This window comes from Hordeum vulgare, chromosome 3H, assembly GCF_904849725.1.
Source record: "Hordeum vulgare subsp. vulgare chromosome 3H, MorexV3_pseudomolecules_assembly, whole genome shotgun sequence".
Lineage (NCBI taxonomy): Eukaryota > Viridiplantae > Streptophyta > Magnoliopsida > Poales > Poaceae > Hordeum > Hordeum vulgare.
In genome coordinates, this window is record NC_058520.1 from 26,430,852 (window position 1) to 26,452,664 (window position 21,813).

Sequence of the window (21,813 nt, forward strand, 5' to 3'; positions counted from 1 at the left end):
GTTTGAGGGGTTAGATTTGCAAGTTACGACTATAGATGCTCTAAATACTATCTTTCCTGGTTAAAAAGACACTTAAGGCCCCTCCCCACTTCACCTATGTCTTCGGTTTTGCCGATTCTTCTCATTGATTTTTCTTAAAAGACACCTCAACTGTCTCATGTATTTTTATAGCTTAGCAAATAAAATTATGTTTTCGTTGGTATGTCTATAGGTGCTAGTTTAATTGACAGTCGATATATTAGCAGTTATGGCGAAGCCACAAGTTCAAAGTTATGATCTCAATTCATAATTGTGACCAAATACGTGTGTTTATATGATTTTTTTTCTTTCTTGATTTCTACTTATATGTGTTGCTTTTGCACAAATACTGTATAGTCAACTGACTACACAGAACACATGTGGAGTCGTCATTGTGTAATCACACTTACACACTATCAATAAAATGACGGGTAAATCATGATGAGTGCGTGCAAAATATTTATGCCTCGTTGCAACACCAACCATTATCTAATAGTAGTAGTTAAGAAACAATATCCCTGGTCCTCAAAAGGTTCTCCCTTTGCGGCAGCAAGCACAACTTGGTCAGTAACTTGTCAACTCTCAGAGCCATTCATGCATCATCACCTGATTAATTATTATTTTTAACGCAATCACCTGATTAATTAATAACTGGTGAGGGTATATCCGTACACATGCAGCTCAGCTAATTAGCCACTAGCTGCGGTTGACATCACTTGCATAGCTTGTGGGGCATCACTTTGCTTTCAGCACAAGGAAGTGGTTAATTAATCACTTATTTGAGCTAAGTACCAATCCAACGTGTGCTTTTGCTTCGTCTTAGGAAGCAGGTTATGGAGCTGTCTCGTTGATACCTAGCTACTTGGCACTTGCAGTGGTCAAACACTTGGTAGAAAACATTTTTTAATTTTGAGCGTGTTCATTCTGATGGATCGAGATAGCTTGACCCCTTCAAGTTATATGTAATAATGCACATCGATTGTACAAGCAAAAGGCCGATTTAATATACTCATGGCATTATATTACTCCGTTGCATTACGTGAGAGAATTCTCAATGATGAGTGCCATGCATGCACAAGGTGAAAAAACAACAAAAACAATGAAGCGTGCATGGTTGATCAAGGTATCAGTTTACCATCCCATTGTTTTTTTTATCTACCGGTGGTCTACGAATTCATATGTGCTAGTATTCAGTTGGTATAACCATAATCAGCGAAAAATTCGATGGGGCATCATGTATCCGCAGCTTAGTTATACGCATACATACGTAAAATATTCAACCCATGCTACAAAAAATACTTTTATCCATGTGGCAATCTTGCATTGCTCCATATATAATTTCTCAAATAAATTGCTAAGATATATTTAATTATTAGATACACGCATGCCTATATGGTTGTTTAATTACCTTTCACAACATTTAGTTACTTTTTGTCAATAACATTTAACAAATGTACAACTTGTACTAGTAAGTACGTACAACAAACAAAATGTAGATATATTGTTACCGCGACGCATCGCTCATAGGAGTGGACACGAAATAGATAGTGATATTGGGCATTGCTATTTTCTCCTTATTGAATTAATATCACAATTGATTCGTGTGTACAAAATATGAGCATGACGCCGAGCAGTTGAGTGGCCCCAATGTGAATTTATTTCTAACACCACCTACACCCCAAATCTAATGTTGTTATTCATGACCAAGTAATCTTATTATTTATGTGCCTCGTGAGTTTGCTCTTCATATTCGGGTTTGCATTTGTGCAAATGTGAGCTTCATTATCTTCATGTATGTAGATCCGGGTTCCCTCTGCTATGATACCAATTGTAGGAAACCTACTATGTGATGGCTTTGATACCCATAATACTTGAGAACCTTCACACTCTCAAATAATGGGGATAACTCGATCTTTTATTCACAACCACTAATAGAAAAACTACTTTACGTGAGATACATTAGTCCCTGTTTGTAAACGGACGGGCACTAATGTGACCATTAGTGCCGGTTTAAACGGCTAGGGAGGCGCGCATCATTAGTCATGATTCGTGTTGAACCTCTAGTACCGGTTCGTGACACGAACCGGGACTAATGGAGTGGTGACAGGCTGGTGTCTGCCTGCTTCAACTCATGATACTTGGTACAAACTTTATTGGTGTCTACCTGCCATTCTCATTCATAGCGGGTCCTACTACTACCTTGGTTCTCTTTCTACCTTGCTTAGTTTGGTTTATCTTAGGAGGGGAGTCCATCCCTATCTAGAGTTGCACATGACCATTAGATTGATGGCAGGTGGCAACCATCCAAAACCAATGCAGTCATTGCTCTCTGAATAACCTAGAAAACACCCTACAAATATCTTATATCTAGTGTTCTCTTTAATTTGCCACATAATTTATTCAAACATTTGTTCTAGAACCACCGAGAGAAATAACAACTCATGTGTATTAATATCCAAATGATCTAGAAGTTTCTTATCTTTGAGATGAATAACTTCTCTAGTATCCTCCATGGCAAATATCTTGACGTTCTCGATTCTTAGAAATATCTTCAGTGACCCAAGTATGCATTGCATATTATCAACAATAGGAAATCGATAGAGTATCTCAAGAATGTAAACAACTATCGGCTATGGCATGTCACCGTATGAGGCCAAATGGTGTGCATATGTCAACATAGGGAGGATATCTAGTGGCCAAGCACTCCCGGTGCTGCCAATGCACAAAATCACCATTCTATTACTTTCTTTTTTCTTAAAATGTTAAGTGAGTCAATAAGATATGTTTGTACAATGTGTGAAATTTTGAAATCAATTCAACCTACATATGATGGAGAAGCAAAAATAAATAAATAAATAAATAGAAATTCAGCCATGATGGTGTTTGTATTTTGATTTTTTATAATATTCATAGTTGGATTTATCTTTTTCGAGTAAGATGTTTTTATCCTCTATCTACATACTCCCCCTGTTCCAAAATAATTGTCTTAATCTTGTACTAATCTTAGTATAAAATTATACTAATTTTGAGATACTTATTTTGTGACGGAGGAAGTGGAATTTTGTGGTGCCGACCTCTTAGGTGGGACACACACATGCTTCCATCGATGTCCATGCATAGGATGATGGGAATATCAGCATCTGTCATTTTTTTTCTAACTGTTTTTACTTCTTCCTTTTTCCAACTAGCTTAGCCTATCAATTGCTTGTTCGTGTACATACTTGTGTGTCTCTCTCGATAAACTTGTCGTTCCTTGGGTGCGATGACTTCGCAAGGAATCCAACCTTTCTACCAGTAAAAAAAAAAAAGACAAGCCATTGCTCTCCTCTTTATTTTAAAGTACATGCACTTCAATTATGCACGTCTCTTCCCCCTAACACGAGCATGCATTATAAGTTGCTACTATTCTATAAGCTCCAATTGATTCATCCAAAGTCCAAGATTTGGTTACAATAAATAAGGAAAGTAATTTTAAACTAATACGAATTTTATTCAATGAATGTTCACAATTTACATCCTAGTTCACCCTACATATACATACATATACACACAAGTTAAACATGCATCTACAATCAGTTCTACCTATCTTGTGACATAATTGTGTTCTTCTTCTACTCCGGCCTATAATATCTTACACTAATCAATTAACTTTACACAATATACGGTACTAATTTAGCCTGATCTACAAATTATGCATGAGTAATATCCCCCTCGATCCATTGATCGACCGGCATCAATAGTGAATAATTGATTAATATGTCTGCAGTCAAATCGCTAGCTAGCTTTCTCCTAGCCCTAATTATCAAGGTAGCATGCATGGATCATATCCTGTCCTGCTGGGAAGGCTGGTCTGGCCCAAATATGGAGAAGCCGCCGTTCATCATCGTCATGGACCCATCGCTACCCAACCACCTCTTGGAAGCGTGCAACGACGACATTTCACCATCGTTATTGCTGTCCGCCGTCGCCTGCCTCTTCCGCGCCGTGCTGGCCTCGCCGTCGCTGGCCCCAGCAGTGGTGCCGAGGAAGAACTGGCCGACGGAGGTTGCAATCTCCGGCTGTGGCGGCGGCATGCTGTCGAAGAGCTCCGAGACGGCTGAGTAGTCCACGAGGTAGTCGGAGATGGACGGGTTCCTCGGCAGCATCCGGGAGGAGGAGGAGGTGTCCTCTTGCTGCTGATGTTGCTGCTGCTGCTGCTGCTGCTGGTGGTGGTGGTGGCCGTGGCCGAGGCCGAGGGTGGCGTCCATGGACGACGGCGACGGCGACGGCTCGTAGAAGGGCGACAGCTGCTGCGGGTTGGGCTTCTTGTAGATCCTGCACAGCACCCAATCATCCAGCTGCACGCACACAAGAAGGTGAATCAGTGCCACACACGTGTGTGCATGTATGTTGCAACAAACGGTCGCTTGCTAAGCTTGACAGGTAGTTGGTGCTGGTTAGCTAGTAGGTTGTGGCTTGTAAGGTAATAGTGCAAGTCTCTTTCTTAGGGAAGGAAGATCCCAGCGGTGAAAGAAACTATAGCTAATAGGACGGACAGTGGCTTCCTAGCTCATTGACCAGGTTAGTTGCTTGCTCGAGCTCAACTCACTGACATCCACGCACACGCAACTAATAAGAAGAGAACAAAAGATTCCTAGCTAGCTCCAACGAGATGCCTTCCTCGTTAATTTGCAGCCGCAGAAAACATGCATATGCATGTGTGATCAATCAAGAAGAAATAATAAAGCATGAAATTACCGAGTACAACAAGATGATGGAGAGAGCCATCGCAAAAAAAGAAAAAAAGAAAGATGATGGAGAAAGAGTTGTGCATGCATGCGTACCCTCATGGAGGACGAGGCCTTGAACCGCGTGGGGGGCCGGTATGTGTGCGCGGCGGCGGCGGCGGCGGCGTGGGCGTCGGCGAGGCGGTACTCGTGCATGATCCAGTTCGTCTTGTGCCCCTTGGGCGGACGGCCCTGGTAGAACACGAGCGCCTTCTTGACGCCGACCATCTCGCCGCCGGGCACGCCGCCGGCCGTGATGGGCTTGTCGGTGCCGGTGGCCTTCCAGTAGCCCGACCCGGCGGCGCGGTTGGGGCGGACGCCGTTGGGGTACTTGCGGTCGCGGGGGCTGAAGAAGTACCACTCGTCGTTGTCGCCCTCGAACACCGCGCGGGACGGCAGCTCCCACGGGTCCAGCTTGTAGATGTCCACCTCCGCGATGACGGCCGCCGGGCACGGCGCCGCGGCCGCGCGCCTGCGGAGGTAGTGCACGATCAGCTCCTCGTCCGTCGGGTAGAACCGGAACCCCGGCGGCAGCCCCGTGCCCGCCGGCGCCGGGAGCGACGTCGGCCTCGTCTGCAGCTCGATCGTCATCACACACACCCGATCGAACGCTCGGTCAGGGGCTCAAGGCGGCGAGGGAAGGGAAGGGAAGGTGGGTCGAGAGTCGAGACGGAGGAGAACTGAAATTTTCGGAGGTGGAGGCGACGGGTGCGGTTATAAAGGCGCCGAGGTGCTCCGGCGCATGGCAGGCTCTTGTAATTCTTGGCCGCCGGTGACGAGAGGGATGATGATTGCAAGGGCCCTGCCGTACGTGCGCGTCCATCCATATCACGTCATCGGCGCTCGCAGGCTCACGTACTTGGCCAGAATCTTCAATTTGTTGGAATATTTTCTCTCTTTTTTGTGCCATGTGAGAACGAGAGAGTGGGGGAAAATATATCCGAAAAAGACATTAGCAGAATGAATGGATGAAAATTGTGCAAATGATTGGAGAAGTTGGATATTCGGCTCGGTTTGTAGGACCGGGAAGCGTTCATGGCCCAGAGGAATACCATAGCACATGAATACCAGGTACGGTGTTTTTGTGTGTGTTTTCATTGACCACGCAGGAATAGCTACTCCTATGCATGCATGCACTGATGCACATGCATGGTGCCATTTGCTGCTGGCTGAGACATTTCAAAGAAAATTAGTATTATTCATTGCTGAAATGCAAAGCTCGGAAAATCATTGGAGTTGTCATAGACTACAAACTACAAGTTGATTGAATTCAGATCAAGATTTTTGTAGGCCCGGGATTATCCGATCTTCATTTAATTCTGTTCATTGCTAAAACGGAGGGACTTAGGAGTATGCATGCACATGCATTAGAGTCATCTGCTGCTTAGCTGCTAGCCGAGACATACAAAATTATATTCCCTGCTGGTATGCAAAACCATTGGAGCTGTCTAGACTACTAATTGATTGAAGTTGCTTAAATATCTCCATCAAACTCTAAGCATTCAGATCAAGATTTAATCATTTTCATAAAGCGCACGAAGGTTCTACTTGCACAGTTGAAGAGTGAAATTTAAGAACTGGTAGTGCGCAATTTGTAGTAACTGAATCCAAAAGGAAAGGTACCTACGGGCGAGTTCCACTTCATAAAAGGGGCGGTTTTGGACAAGATTGACGACTAGTTTATATAGCTATATATGTGTAACAAATTAACAACCAATAGAACTATAATATTGATGAAAATACTCCTTGATACTAATCTAACCATATGATTCATGTTTCATATCCAAATATAAAAAAATGATATCCATAGTAAATCATTTCATCGTTTGACATACAACATGTATGTATTCGTGGCAGTAAGAATTAGCAAACTAAGAATCATTGAAATTAATGAAATCATTAAATCACTACAAATTGCTACCGCCCGATTGCTAATTAGAGTACAAACAACATTATAGATCCAAATATCCCGCAAAAAAAAGCATTATAGATCCAAAATAATGAAACCTCAACTTCATCAGAGCATCTCAATTAACTAGTGTGTTATGTTGTCAGAAATTATATATATTCATATCATCGACTGTATACAACCACTCCAACAGAGTGTTTCTAAGTTAATTTGCTCTCTATTTTGACATTGGATCTTATGCATGTCTCTGTTACATTATTATAAACCATACGTTGCCGATTTTATGAGCAATAACCTACCCCGCGGCGGGGATGGAGGGTGTGTGGTGATAGACAAACACGGCTATTGAGTGGTAACAAAAACCCTACTCATTATACGACTAATACAGTAGATACAGTAGAAGATCTAAGTTCCAGTAGATGGTGAGAGAATCAAAGCTTGCTCTATTTCCACCTTGGAGCTTGTGCATAGCATTATGGTTCATCTAAATACAAGCTTCATATATATCCTTATATTATTTAGTTTAATTATGTGATGTCACATAAATTTTACATGACAAATTTTACCCATGATCATGTCACCAAACACCAAATGCTTGCGATGCCGCTAGCTATGAGACGAAATTAGCTTACACCATTAATATATCCTTTTTTAGGCCGGATTTGACTTTTGTGCCTTGTGATGGGAATGATTGGCTTGCGTGCTAAACTGGCTTAGCTAAGCTCTAGGTAGTCCGAAGTCGCTGGAGACTCTGGAGAAAGCTTTTTCGTCTACTCTTACTCCACAAGAAGAATATGCACGACCGGGCCATCACCTGATCGATTATATGGATAGTTTAATCTATGGAGAATTCCATCAAGCCGCGCGACTATATATATAATCTTCAATTATATCTGATTTTGTACAAGGTACTGGTGAACTATGCACTACTCGATCGATTTGCTTGCGTAGGTCAGATTGAAAAAACAGTGCACATCAACTCAATTATGTATGTGCATAGGATCGAATGATTCGCTGGGGATATGCCGATAAACCCTAGGAAGAAGTTAAAGCTAGCTAGCTAGCTACTCCCTCCGTTACGGTTTAGAAGGCACAGTTAAACTTGTGTGCGTTTTTAAAATAGACAAGGTTTAAACGCGAAAGCAATTACTCCTATTAATTAGTACTAGTACTACTCATGCATGCGTCCTCCTAATTTGTTGCTCACGCATTAGTACTAGTATTTTTTCAGTTGATTAGGCGCATTAGCATCTACACCTGCTACATCTCACAACCAATCGGTGACTACCTTGGTACCAGAGATTTTTTCAAACGTGTCTTCTAAACCGTGACGGAGGGAGTAGCAGACATGGTTTAAGAGTATACAAATAAATCCAGTCTTTTTATGCATGCAAGCATGCATTAAAGGGCCAGCACTAGCTCTTGTTTTGCACTTTTTTTACGAATAACTGGCCTCAGCGTAATTAACAACATGCATACAGTCAACACATCTGATTTTTATTAAAACATCACTTTAAAGGAACCATAAATAAGAAGTAGCCTGGGATATATGAGGTCCTATTCGAGGGTGGGGAAAAACATTTCTGTATGCTTCAATCGAGTGGACACCATCATAAAAAGATACATATCTTCCGGCCTCGGACAGACCTAGCTAGTAAGAAGTCATTGTATATTTGTATACACACATAAATAACCTTGAGTATGGAGGTAGCTACTAGCCAAGTTGATGAGATTATTGTGCATGTGGTTTCTCTCTTTAGAAAGTGCCTGTGCATGCAGCTTAACTTCTCCCTCGAATTAACCTCATAAGACACTAGCATAACGTACACATAATCATACTTATAAGTTATAATTAAGCAAACATATGCACGCATGCATGCCACCAGCAGTACATACAGTACAAAATCTATCTATCTGATCCATTTCGCACGTGCGTGCTTTCAGGGACAGTAACGTTGCACAAGGCGTGACGGCGCCTTCTCTTCCTCCGGCTTATTATTACATGCATACCAAGGCTGTCCACGTGTACAACACCCGGCCGGCCTGTCAGAGTCTCTCTTACGTGCCGACCATGGATGCATATAAGCTATAGCAGGAGCATCGATCCTACAGCTAGATCATCTTGAGGAGGAGTAGCTTACATCTGCGTGTACAGCTGGTGCATGCAACTGGTGGGTCCATCATCATATGCTGATGGTTCAGCTAGATATACTTTCATGCATGCACACGTGTGTGTAGGTGCTCGAGCGGGTCCCGTCTAATTCTTGTTATGAAAAGGATGCAGAGGGAGGGAGGGAGACTAGTCGCCGATCATGACATCCACTCGTGCTATGCTGGCTACTTCTACCCATCTCATACACGGTTTGGCATGCCAAACACTGCTAGGACTTTTTTCTATATATATCCTTGCGTACTTAATCATATCTCGAAAATCGATGCATATATGGCATATATACATGCATGCGCAAAGGAAAGTCTTTTTAGTTTTCAAACGATAAATGTCACAAGTGTGACATGAAATAACACCGTCCTGACGTTTTATAAACGAAAATTGTTATCAAACAGAAAGTTGGCGTGCTTCACAATTAAAATTGGCATCCTCCGATAACTAAACTTGTCATCAAAAAATGTTGAAATTGCTTCTTGCCATACATGTGACGTTTATCATGGTCCTTTAGTTTCAAGAAAAGTCAAAATTGATTCTACGTACCAACCGGTCAGCTTGGTTAATTAGCTACCAACAAAATTTGCAATAAAAATGATTATAAGAGGTTTAGAGCTAAAATTGTATTTTGGACCTGTGTGTTTAGCGCCTATTGAAGGCATAAATCGATGGAATTTGGATTTAAAATTTTCGACGCATTTTCTCACAATTTGTTGTCTTTTGGTGGCCGGTGCATGAATAGTAGCACTGTAAAGTTTGACGGTACATCAATAATAGATAGACAATATTTTGAGTTGGATAGATAGGTACTTTCTCAAAGAGCAGTACTAACTATCTTAGTAGCAAAGTGGCATCTCTCCTAGTATTTTCGGATAAGTGCATCGATATCTCCTAGTAACACACGTACGTACTACTTAGTTATTACCAGTGTATTCATGTAGGCACACGTGGTCAGGTTCGAGTGGACGATGAGTGGCTAGCGAGCTAAACAAGCTACCCAGCTAGTGCCAAATAAGAGGGAAGAAATGCAATACGTGATTGATAGGACGATGATACGGACGGATGGATGGTGATCGATCATCCCCGTACCCATCAAATATCGTTTTCAGGTTAAAGCAGCAGCTATTTCCAGAGATCGATAGCAAGACACGCATGCACGTGTCGACAGGCCGGAAAGATGGAATCTATTTTCATGATATATATGCATCATTTGTTTATTTATTTGTGAAAGGGCAAAATTCCATATATAAAACATCACAAATCTTTATAAAACAATCTTACAAAATTTAAAAATACATCTAAATCTTTGGAGGTGCTGAAGTCTTCTTTCTCCTACACATATGATGGCATGCCTTATTACCGTCTCTAGGACTTCGTCTCAGCGGAGTATACTCTTTTTTGTTCGAATTCAATGGAGCTAACTTGGTGAAACGCAGGAACGAAACAAGTATGTGCATGTAAAATTGAAACATAAACACGACCATTTGTGCTTGGTGCAAGAAGAGCAAAACGGCCAAGCAGCGGTGTGAGCTACAAGTGCGGAAACAAGCAACCAACATGTTATTTTTGCACTGCACCAGCAAATGATCAAGTTTCAGTTTCAAAATTTGCATGCACATACTTTATATTCATTCTCTACGCATGCATGATTATTATGAACTTTTAAAAACTTACATGATGTGTTTTTCAGAACCAAAACTCACTATAGAGAGTCCGACGCACCCAGTACCACATTAGCACTTTCCAGGTGTATATGCTACATCTGGTACTTCCCCCCGTTTTCTTGGTGTTGGAAACTTCAAACCTGACGATCCATCTAGTGGACTTGATAATTAATGGTCATGGATAATACAGTGAAAGCATTTGTGGTGCCATTTACTTGACTGCTACATGCGGTAGCAGCCTCATGAAGTCATGAGTCTTGATCGCCATGGGTACGTACAGGCCAGCCACAAGAACATGCATTTTTGTCTTTCTCGTGACTCGATCAATCGATCAATCATGCCCACATAATCGAAATTTCTCTCCTCCGCCAAGTAAATAAAATTGTATGTATCGATGGGGTTAACTGAATTTCACATAATTGACCCGACCGATCGATCGAGGCAAAAGAGGGAGCGCAAAGTGAGCAACATCAACAGCACGTGCCACTCGATAGCTAGGTGCCAAACAGAAAGAAAGATAGAAAGAAGTAAAACCGGCCAAGCAGGAGTTTTCCCTATACGTGAATGTGACCCGTTCAGTGCATGCATACATATGTATATTTATTCCACTTTTGACCCGACCACATCAATCGTATCTAATCTCTTGTAGCACAAAGGGATGACTCGGTTCCAAGTTGTGATGTTTACTGTGTACCTCAAGTTGTTTGTCTATTTCATTGCTCTTCACTCTTATACGACGCTAAGCACTTGAATTTTTGAGAGACGTTAAATTCAGCCAGTGCAACAGGAGCGTGCACCGGAAATTTTCTTCTCCGCCCACTTCCTACGTTACGTACGCATAGGTGGTCTTTGGTTGGGTTATGGATTTTGTGAAATAAATAGGTGGTCTTTTAGCAAACATCTCATACAATAATTGTATTTTTGAACAGTTGTAATTTTTAATGACAAAACTGAATAGTGAAACACAACTAGTGGCATAATGATAAAAACCCGTTAATGTGAGGAGCCAAAGGAAAAAAGAAGAATGAAGTGGTATGGGGATCCTACTGGCAATATTTTGTACTACCTAGGACTACTATTCCATCAGCCACTCATCAGAGTTCCTCTCAAAGAAACCAAAGAAAAATGACTCCGGACAAAGTTGATTTTTTTCTTTCAAAACATCATATCACTGAAAGAATAATTATGAGACATCAAAACTTCAAACATAGGGTTTGATCCCTGATGGGTTATAGATACCATCATTCTCTTAACCTAATACTTTTTTTAATGGAGGGAGCATATGACATCCGGACGACTATTATTTTTCTGAGTTCTTATTCGCGCACAAGCACACAATCGACTCAGAAAAGTAAATGAACTAGCTAGACGCATACATGGTACATGCCACATCTGGTGCTTTCGTCCCGCTTTCTTGGAGTGAAAATTCCAAAGCAGACGATCGAGTTAGCTAGTGAGCTTGGATTTTGTGTGATCGTCTAGTCTTGACTACTGGCAGCCTCTCTTAGTCTTGATCACTACCTGCAGCCTGTCAATAAACATATGCATTTTGTTTCTCTCGTGACTCGCTCAGCCAATCATATCCATATGATTAAGGCGACTCTCTTCTTTCCGCGTGAAAACCAATCGTGTCCAGGGTGTTGATTATAGTTGACGGGTTAAAGGAGGAACGTAAACAACAAGAACAACACGTGCTAGATGCCCCGCTGCCAATCAGAAAGAAAGAAGTAAAACCGGCCATCAAAGCAGGAGTTTTCCCAAAGTGACTACTGTTCGGTGCATGAATATATTATATTACTACCTTTTCCCACTTTTGACCCGACCAATCGTTCTATCCAATCCATCCAATCTCCTCAAGCACAAAGGGGGCGACGCTATTCGAGGCTGCAGTAACGCTGTCAAAATTCGATTCTTTTACGACGCTAATTAAGCACTTGATTATGGAGATGCATTAGTTTGGTCAGAGCAACACGAGAGCTACTGGTGCCCTAACGCACGACGCGGGCATGCGCCTGATCAAACTAGCACGGGCACACACAGTTTTCCTCACTTTAATTTTACCGACCATCATGACAAATATCTTACTCGAGCAACTTCCTAAGACAAAAGCAAAAGCACACGTTGGATTGGTAGTTAGCTCAAATAACTGATTAATTAAGCACTTTCTTGTGCTGAAAGGAAAGTGATGCCCCACAAGCTATGCAAGAATGTCAACCGTAGCTAGTGGCTAATTAGCTGAGTTGCATGTGTACGGATATGCCCTCGTCAGTTATGAATTAATCAAGTGATGGTGCATGAATGGCCTTAAGAGTTGACCAATTACTCACCAAGTTGTTCTTGCTGCCACAAAGGGAGAACCTTTTTGACGATTGGGAAAACTGTTTTTAGCTGCTACTCCCTTGCATTTTAGTTGATCTTTAATTTAACTAAGTAAATAATAAGTTATACTCTAGGTCAAAATTAAAGTATACCACACACTAGTAGAAAAAGGGCCTTTAGCCCCGGTTCGGTTGGGTCATTAGTCCCGATTCACGAACCGGGACTAATGCTAGCCCCGGTTCGGCCCCGAACCGGGGCTAATGTCCTTCCACGTGGCGGGGCTAGGAGCGAGGGGGGAGGGGTATTAGTCCCGGTTCATATTACGAACCGGGGTTATTTCATCGCAGTTTTTTGAGCAATTTTTGGGTTTAGGGTTTTGCACTAAATTGGATGGGCTATTTTGCTGCCCCCTATTTTCTCATTTATTTGTTACATATATATTGCACAACTCACGAATATATTACACCATCTCATCCGTCGTGCTTTGTCGAACATATTTACAAAATGTAGACATGAGTTACATGCACATATATGCATCTTTTTTACACTATATGATTTCATATCATTTCCGTCGAATGGCAATAGTATTCTAATCGATCATCTAACAACTCATCATCATCTTAATCATATGCCAAGTTATCATATGATACACATAAAATAAAACAGAGAAACATCATAATAGTCATCATATGCATGCATCCTAATCGATCATCTCAAGTAATAATATAAACCAGAATAACTTGTCTCTCATAAGACCTACTCCTCGCTCTTAGGTATAATGTCATAAAACAGAATAATACCTATGTTTCCATGATGAATCACAGAGATCCAACGGTCTCCAACTTGTGGCTCGCGAACCTTCTTTATTTCTCTCCATGCTTCAATTTGAAGCCTTTTTTATCTTGATTTGAGGTTACTCGAGTATGGAGCATCGAACTCAGCCCTCAACGGGCTTCTAATTTTCATTTGACCTTCTGGGAGCATCATCAGAGGCACTACATCATTTGGCAGTTGCTGCTGAAGAACATAATAATAACCTAGTTAGCAATGTAATCAACACTATTTATGCAATAGTACAGCGTACTTAATTAGAAAACTCTTACCAAGATATTTCGACGAATGTCATCCGGCCTCAACCTATGCACTAGTGGCATGTAAAATGTATAATTTTGACCAATTCCAAAATTATACGGGAAGGTATCCCTAGAAACCAGAACACTAGCAACAAGAAAGTGGAGAAGAACATCCTTCTCCTCCTAAGTTAGATGTGATCCATATGTGTAGTGTGTCGTGTCAATTAATTTCCGTAATTCAGTCGAAGCAATGCAATAAGCTGTAAATTATAAACCGATGGCCCTAAAATCTAAATGGCAATAGCCTTGGGGTGCCTAGAGCGGGAGGGGAGGGGGCGGCAGCGCCTGGAGGGGAAGGGCTTACCGGACCGGGATGGGGAGGGGGCTGATATTTGTTGTGTATCCCCGGCAACGGCGCCAGAAATGCTTCTGATGTTCGTTGTGCTACTGCACAAAAGACCTTCTGGTGACGCTAGAAATGGGCACGTTCACGGCACTAGGAATTCTTCTGCGTTGGTGTTCCCTTGAAGCGGAAAGGGTGATGTAGCACAGCGACGGTAAGTATTTCCCTCAATTTGAGAACCAAGGTATCAATCCGGCGGAAGAGTATCTCAAGATCCTGTACAAACACAAAAGCTTGCACCCAACGCTATGAAGGGGTTGTCAATCCCTTATAGATTGTTTGCCAAGTAAGAACTGAAAGCAACAAAGTAACAAAGCACAGTAAAAGAGAGTTGAAACGATGGATGTGAATAGACCCGGGGGCCGTAGTGTTTACTAGTGCCTTCTCTCATGAAAGCAAGTAGACGGAGGGTGAACAAATTACTGTCGAGCAATTGATAGAACTGTGCAGAATCGTGATGATATCTATGCAATGATTATTTCTATAGGCATCACATCCGAAACAAGTAGACCGATACTTTCTGCATCTACTACTATTACTCCACACGTCGACCGCTATCCAGCACGCATCTAGTGTATTAAGTCCATAAGAACAGAGTAACGCCTTAAGCAAGATGACATGATGTAGAGGGATAATCTCAAACCAATGATAAAAACCCCATCTTTTTACCCTTGATGGCAACTCCTTGATGTGTGCCTTGCTACCCCTACTGTCACTGGGAAAGGTCACCACATGGCAGAACCCAAAACCAAGCACTTCTCCCATTGCAAGAATCATAGATCTAGTTGGCCAAACAAAAACCGAAGACTCAGAGAGACTTACAAGGATATCAAATCATGCATATAAGAAATCAGCAAAGACTCAAATATATATCATAGATAATCTGATCACAAGTCCACAATTCATCGGATCTCGATAAACACACCGCCAAAGAAGATTACATCGGATAGATCTCCATGAAGATCATGGAGAACTTTGTATTGAAGATCCAAGAGAGAGAGGAAGCCATCTAGCTACTAACTACGGACCCGTAGGTCTGAATTGAACTACTCACGAGTCATTGGGGGGCGATGATGATGATGAAGAAGCCCTCCAACTCCAAAGTCCCCTCCGGCAGGGTGCCGGGAAGGGTCTCCAGATGAGATCTCGCGGAAACGGAAGCTTGCGGCGTCGAAAAAGTATTTTCGAGGCTCCCCTAATTTTTTTGCGGAATATTTGGGAATTTATAGGTCAAAGATCTAGGTCATGGGCGGCCAGGGAGGCCACAAGCCTGCCCACCGCCGCCTCCCCCTAGTGGCGGAGTGGGGGCTTGTGGGCTCCCTCGAGTCCACCTGGCTTGGCCCAAAAGCCCCATGGACTTCTTCCGTTCGGGAAAAAATTATTTCGGGGTTTTTCTTCCGTTTGGACTCCGTTCCAAAATCAGATCTGAAAAGAGTCAAAAACACGGGAAAAACAGGAACTCGCACTTGGCACTGAATTAATAAGTTAGTCCCAAAAAGATATAAAAAGGTACATAAAACATACAAAGAAGGAAAGATAACAGCGTGAAATCATCAAAAATTATAGATACATTTGAGACGTATCAAGCATCCCCAAGCTTAACTCCTGCTCGTCCTCGAGTAGGGAAGTGATAAGAATGAATTTTTGATGCTTTCATGCTACCTAGCATAGGTGTCCTTTGTAATTCCTCTTATGTGACGTGAATGTTCAGATCCATTAGATTCAAAACAATAGTTTGCTATTGACGTGGAAACAATAATAATTCAAGCAAACTAGCAAAGTAATCATGAACTTTCAAAATAACAAGGCCGAAAGAAAGTTATCCCTACAAAAGCATATAGTCTAGCTATGCTCTATCATCATTGCACAACGAATTTAAATCATGCACAACCCCGGTGTTGGCCAAGTAATTGTTTCACACCTTTACTTTCTCAAACATTCTCAACTCTCACGTAATACATGAGTGTGAGCCATGGTTATAGCACTATAGATGGTGTGAAATGTGGTGGAGGTTGCAAGACAAAAAGGAGAAGATAGTCACATTAACTAGGCATATCAATGAGCTGTGGAGATGCTCATCAATAGATATCAATGTGAATGAGTAGGGATTGCCATACAAATGATGCACTAGAGCTACAAGTATGTGAAAGCTCTTAAAGAAAACTAGTGGGTGTGCATCCAACTTGCTTGCTCACGAAGACCTAAGGCAATTTTGAGGAAGCTTATCATTGAAATATACAAGCCAAGTTATATAATGAGAATTTCCCACTAGCTATATGATGGTGAAAAAACGAGAGACTCTCAATCATGAAGATTATGGTGCGCAATATGCACAAGTGTGGAAAAAGTGGTAGCATTGTCCCTTCTCTCTTTTTCTCTCAATTTTTTTTTATTTTGGTGGGCTCTTTGGCCTCTTTTTTATGGGCTTCTTTGGCCTCTTTTATTTCCTCACATGGGACAATGCTCCAATAATGATGATCATCACACTTTCAACTCAAAACTTAGAGCAATTATGACTCTATATGGAATGCCTTCGGTAGTGTACCGTGGCAATGATCTAGCATGGCATAGACATCAATGGAAACATCATGCTAGCTATCTTACGATCGTGCAAACGCAATGTATACGTGGTGGCACATGTCATGGTGCTAGTTGCATGGCAATATATCTTGGAATGACTTTGCAAAAGCCATAGTAGGTAGGTATGGTGGCTGTTTTGAGGGAGGCTAATGGTGGGTTTTGTGCACTGGCGAAAGTTGCGCGGCACTAAGAAGATAGTGATGGTGGAAGGTGAAAGTGCATCTAAACCATGGACTCATCATTAGTCATGAAGAACTCATATACTTGTTGCAAAAGTTTTATTAGTAATCGAAACAAGGCATTCAACGCATACTCCTAGGGGAAGGGTTGGTAGGTATAATACCATCGCGCGATCCCGACCGCCACGCAAAGGATGACAATCAAAAGACTAATCATGCTCAGACTTCATCACATAGCGGTTCACCATACGTGCATGCTACGGGAATCACTAACTTCAACACAATTATTTCTAGATCCACAACACCTTACTAGCATGACTTCAATATTACCAAAACCACAACTCAAAACTAATTGAGATGAATCAAACTTCTCTAACTATTCAATGCACATGAAGGTGGAAGTTTTCGTATCCCTTTGGATATCTACCCCTTTTGAGACTACTTTCAAAGCATAGATCAACTACCAAGACACGCACCTCTGCGCTCTAAAAGATATAAGTGAAGCACATAGAGCAAAAGTATCTAGCTCAAAAGATATAAGTGAAGCACATGTGAGCTGAATTGTCTACCAAAAGATATAAGTGAAGCTCGACAAAATCACGGTGAGTGCATGTCTCTCTCTCTAGGTGTGCAGCAAGGATGATTGTGACACAACAAAAATAAAAGACTCCTACGATACAAGACTCCCCAAGCAAAAACACATAACATGTGGTGAATAAAAATATAGCCCCAAGTAACGTTACCGATGGATTGAAGACGAGAGAGGGGATGCCTTCCCGGGGCATCCCCAAGCTTAGGCTTTTACGTCATCCTTGAATCTCTTGGGGTGCCTTGGGCATCCCCAAGCTTGAGATCTTGCCACTCTTTATCTCTTTGTCCATAAGAACTTCACCCAAAACTTGAAAACTTCACAACACGAAACTTAAACAGAAACTCGTGATAACATTAGTACAAAAAAGCAAACCACCACTTCCTTAGGTACTGTAGCAAACTTAACTTCTACTTGTGCTGATGTTGGGTTACTGTACTTTCAATTTTCCATGGCTAATATCCCCCGATACTATCCATAGTTTCATCAAAATAAGCAACCAACACAACAAAAACAGAATCTGTTAACAGCAGACCAGTCTGTAGAAATCTGTATGTTTCATATAGCTCTGGTACTTCCAAAATTCTGAAAACTTAAGACAGTCTGAAGAATTTGCGTAGAAATCAGCAGAAAAAAGAATCAACTCAAAAGCTCTTACATAAAAAAAATATAAATTCTTTTCGTGAGCAGAAAGTTTCTGTCTTTTCCAGCACGACCAAACGATCATCCTCAAGACTAATCATAACGGTTTTGCTTGGCACAAACGCAAAAAGAAACACAAAAAACATATTCATAACATAATCATGAAAGTGTGGAAAACACAAAACAGAAAGAAAAAAGGATAGATTCGTTGGGTTGCCTCCCAACAAGCGCTTTTGTTTAACGCCCTTAGCTAGGCGAAAGTGATGGAATCACGTATAGTCATCTTTGGTACTCAAACCATAAGTAGCCCTCATCATAGATTCACAAGGCAATCTTATTTTCTTTCTAGGAATGTGCTCCATGCCCTTCTTTAAGGGAAATTGAAATCTAATATTCCCTTCCTTCATATCGATGATAGCACCAATAGTCCTTAGGAAAGGTCTACCAAGAATAATGGGACATGAAGGATTGCAATCTATGTCAAGTACAAAGAAATACACGGATACATAGTTCTTATTTGCAACAATAAGAACATCATCGATCCTCCCCATGGGCTTCTTGTTGGTAGAATCCGCAAGATGCAAATTAAGAGAACACTCTTCAATCTCATGGAAACCAAGAATATCACATAAAGACTTTGGAATCGCGGAAACACTAGCACCCAAATCACACAAAGCATTGCACTCATAGTTTTTTATCTTGATTTTGATAGTAGGTTCCCACTCATTTTGAAGTTTTCTAGGTATAGAGACTTCTAGTTCGAGCTTCTCTTCAAGAGATTTCATCATAGCATCTACGATAGAAATGCATTCAAACAAGGAGCAATTATCATAATTGAATTCCTTGAAATCCAAAGTGGGAGTTTCATTACTACCCAAAATTTTGACTTCTTCTACTCCACTCTCCACACCTTTATCATCAAGATAGGTGGACTCCGAATCATCGGGGCGTTTTTCAACCAAAGTGGATTCATATCCAGCCCCTCCATAAGTAGGTTTGACATGCGAAAACAAAGATTCAAGAGGAGACATACCAACCACTTTAAGATCTTCGTGATTTGCATCACTAGAATGCACCCTTTTAAACATTCATGTCTAGCGTGAATTTGGACGGTTCTTTCTTTGCTCTCATTCATGGAGATACGCATAGCTTTAAAAGTTTTATCCAAGTTGATCTTGGGAGGAGCGCATCTAACTTTCAAAGAATCAATATCACAAGACATCCTATCAACGCACTTAGCCAAATCGTCTATTTTGAGTAGTTTTTCCTCTATGGACGCATTGAAAATCTTTTGAGAGTTGATGAACTCTTTGATATTACTCTCTAGATCAGAGGGTAATTTTTTATGATTTCCATAAGTGTTGCCGTAGGAATTGCCATAATTGTTAGAGGAGTTACTAGGAAAAGGCCTAGGAACATAGTTTCCTCTAAAAGCATTATTGTTGCCAAAATTGTTCCTACCAACAAAATTCATGTCCAAACTAGCATTGCTACTCTCAATCAAAGAAGATAGTGGCATGTCATTAGGATCTACGGTAGTATTTCTACTAGCAACCAAATTCATCAACTCGTCCATCTTAGCACTAAGCGAGTTAATCTCTTCTATAGCGTGCACCTTTTTGCTAGCAGACGACCTTTCAGTGTGCCACTGAGAGTAGTTGGTCATGATATTGTCTAGGAGTTTTGTAGCGTCTCCTAACGTGATTTACATGAATGTTCCACCTGAGGCGGAGTCCAAGATATTGCGAGAAGCGAAATTCAAGCCAGCGTAAAAGATTTGTATAATCATCCACAAACTCAAGCCATGAGCAGGACAATTTCTAATCATAAGCTTCATCCTCTCCCAAGATTGTGCAACGTGTTCATGATCAAGTTGCTTGAAATTCATGATATCGTTATGTAAGGAGATGAACTTAGCCGGCGGAAAATACTTAGATATGTAAGTATCTTTGTGTTGGGTAACGTCGCATGGGAAACAAAAATTTTCCTACGCGCACGCCTATCATGGTGATGTCCATCTACGAGAGGGGATGTGTGATCTACGTACCCTTGTAGACCGTACAGCAGAAGCGTTAGTGAACGCGGTTGATGTAGTGGAACGTCCTCACGTCCCTTGATCCGCCCCGCGAACCGTCCCGCGATCAGTCCCACGATCTAATGTCGAACGGACGGCACCTCCGCGTTCAGCACACGTACAACTCGACGATGATCTCGGCCTTCTTGATCCAGCAAGAGAGACGGAGAGGTAGAAGAGTTCTCCGGCAGCATGACGGCGCTCCGGAGGTTGGTGATGATATCGTCTCGGCAGGGCTCCACCCGAGCTCCGCAGAAACGCGACCTAGAGGTAAAACCGTGGAGATATGTGGTCGGGCTACCGTGGCAAAGTTGTCTCAAATCAGCCCTAAAACCTCCGTATATATAGGGGGAGGAGGGGGAGCCTTGCCTTGGGGTCCAAGGACTCCCAAGGGGGTCGGCCGAGCCTAAGGGGGGAACCCTCCCCTTCCAAACCGAGTCCAACTAGGTTTGGAAGGAGGAGTCCTTCCCCCTTTCCCACCTCCTCTTTTTTTTCTCTTTGATTTTCTTCCTATGGCGCATAGGGCCTTCTTGGGCTGTCCCACCAGCCCACTAAGGGCTGGTGCGCCACCCCCAAGGCCTATGGGCTTCCCCGGGGTGGGTTGCCCCCCCCGGTGAACTCCCGGAACCCATTCGTCATTCCCCGTACATTCCCGGTAACTCCGAAAACCTTACGGTAATCAAATGAGGTCATCCTATATATCAATCTTCGTTTCCGGACCATTCCAAAAACCCTCGTGACGTCCGTGATCTCATCCGGGACTCCGAACAACATTCGGTAACCAACCATATAACTCAAATACGCATAAAACAACGTCGAACCTTAAGTGTGCAGACCCTGCGGGTTCGAGAACTATGTAGACATGACCCGAGAGACTCCTCGGTCAATATCCAATAGCGGGACCTGGATGCCCATATTGGATCCTACATATTCTACGAAGATCTTATCGTTTGAACCTCAGTGCCAAGGATTCATATAATCCCGTATGTCATTCCCTTTGTCCTTCGGTATGTTACTTGCCCGAGATTCGATCGTCAGTATCCGTATACCTATTTCAATCTCGTTTACCCGCAAGTCCCTTTACTCATTCCGTAATACAAGATCCCGCAACTTACATTAAGTCACATTGCTTGCAAGGCTTGTGTGTGATGTTGTATTACCGAGTGGGCCCCGAGATACCTCTCCGTCACACGGAGTGACAAATCCCAGTCTCAATCCATACTAACTCAACGAACACCTTCGGAGATACCTGTAGAGCATCTTTATAGTCACCCAGTTATGTTGCGACGTTTGATACACACAAAGTATTCCTCCGGTGTCAGTGAGTTATATGATCTCATGGTCATAGGAACAAATACTTGACACGCAGAAAACAGTAGCAACAAAATGACACGATCAACATGCTACGTCTATTAGTTTGGGTCTAGTCCATC

General features: G+C 42.1%; 1 protein-coding gene across 1 annotated transcript; it reads right to left on the minus strand.

Annotated features, from left to right (window-relative positions):
- Positions 1 to 3,484: 3,484 nt before the first annotated feature.
- Positions 3,485 to 5,445, minus strand: LOC123439382 (NAC domain-containing protein 2-like). Its single transcript, XM_045116102.1, has 2 exons — positions 4,842 to 5,445; positions 3,485 to 4,355 (listed from the first exon to the last, which is right to left on the minus strand). Exons 1-2 carry the CDS (start codon positions 5,373 to 5,375, stop codon positions 3,840 to 3,842), a joined length of 1,050 nt encoding a protein of 349 aa, XP_044972037.1. The 5' UTR covers positions 5,376 to 5,445; the 3' UTR covers positions 3,485 to 3,839.
- Positions 5,446 to 21,813: the final 16,368 nt, after the last annotated feature.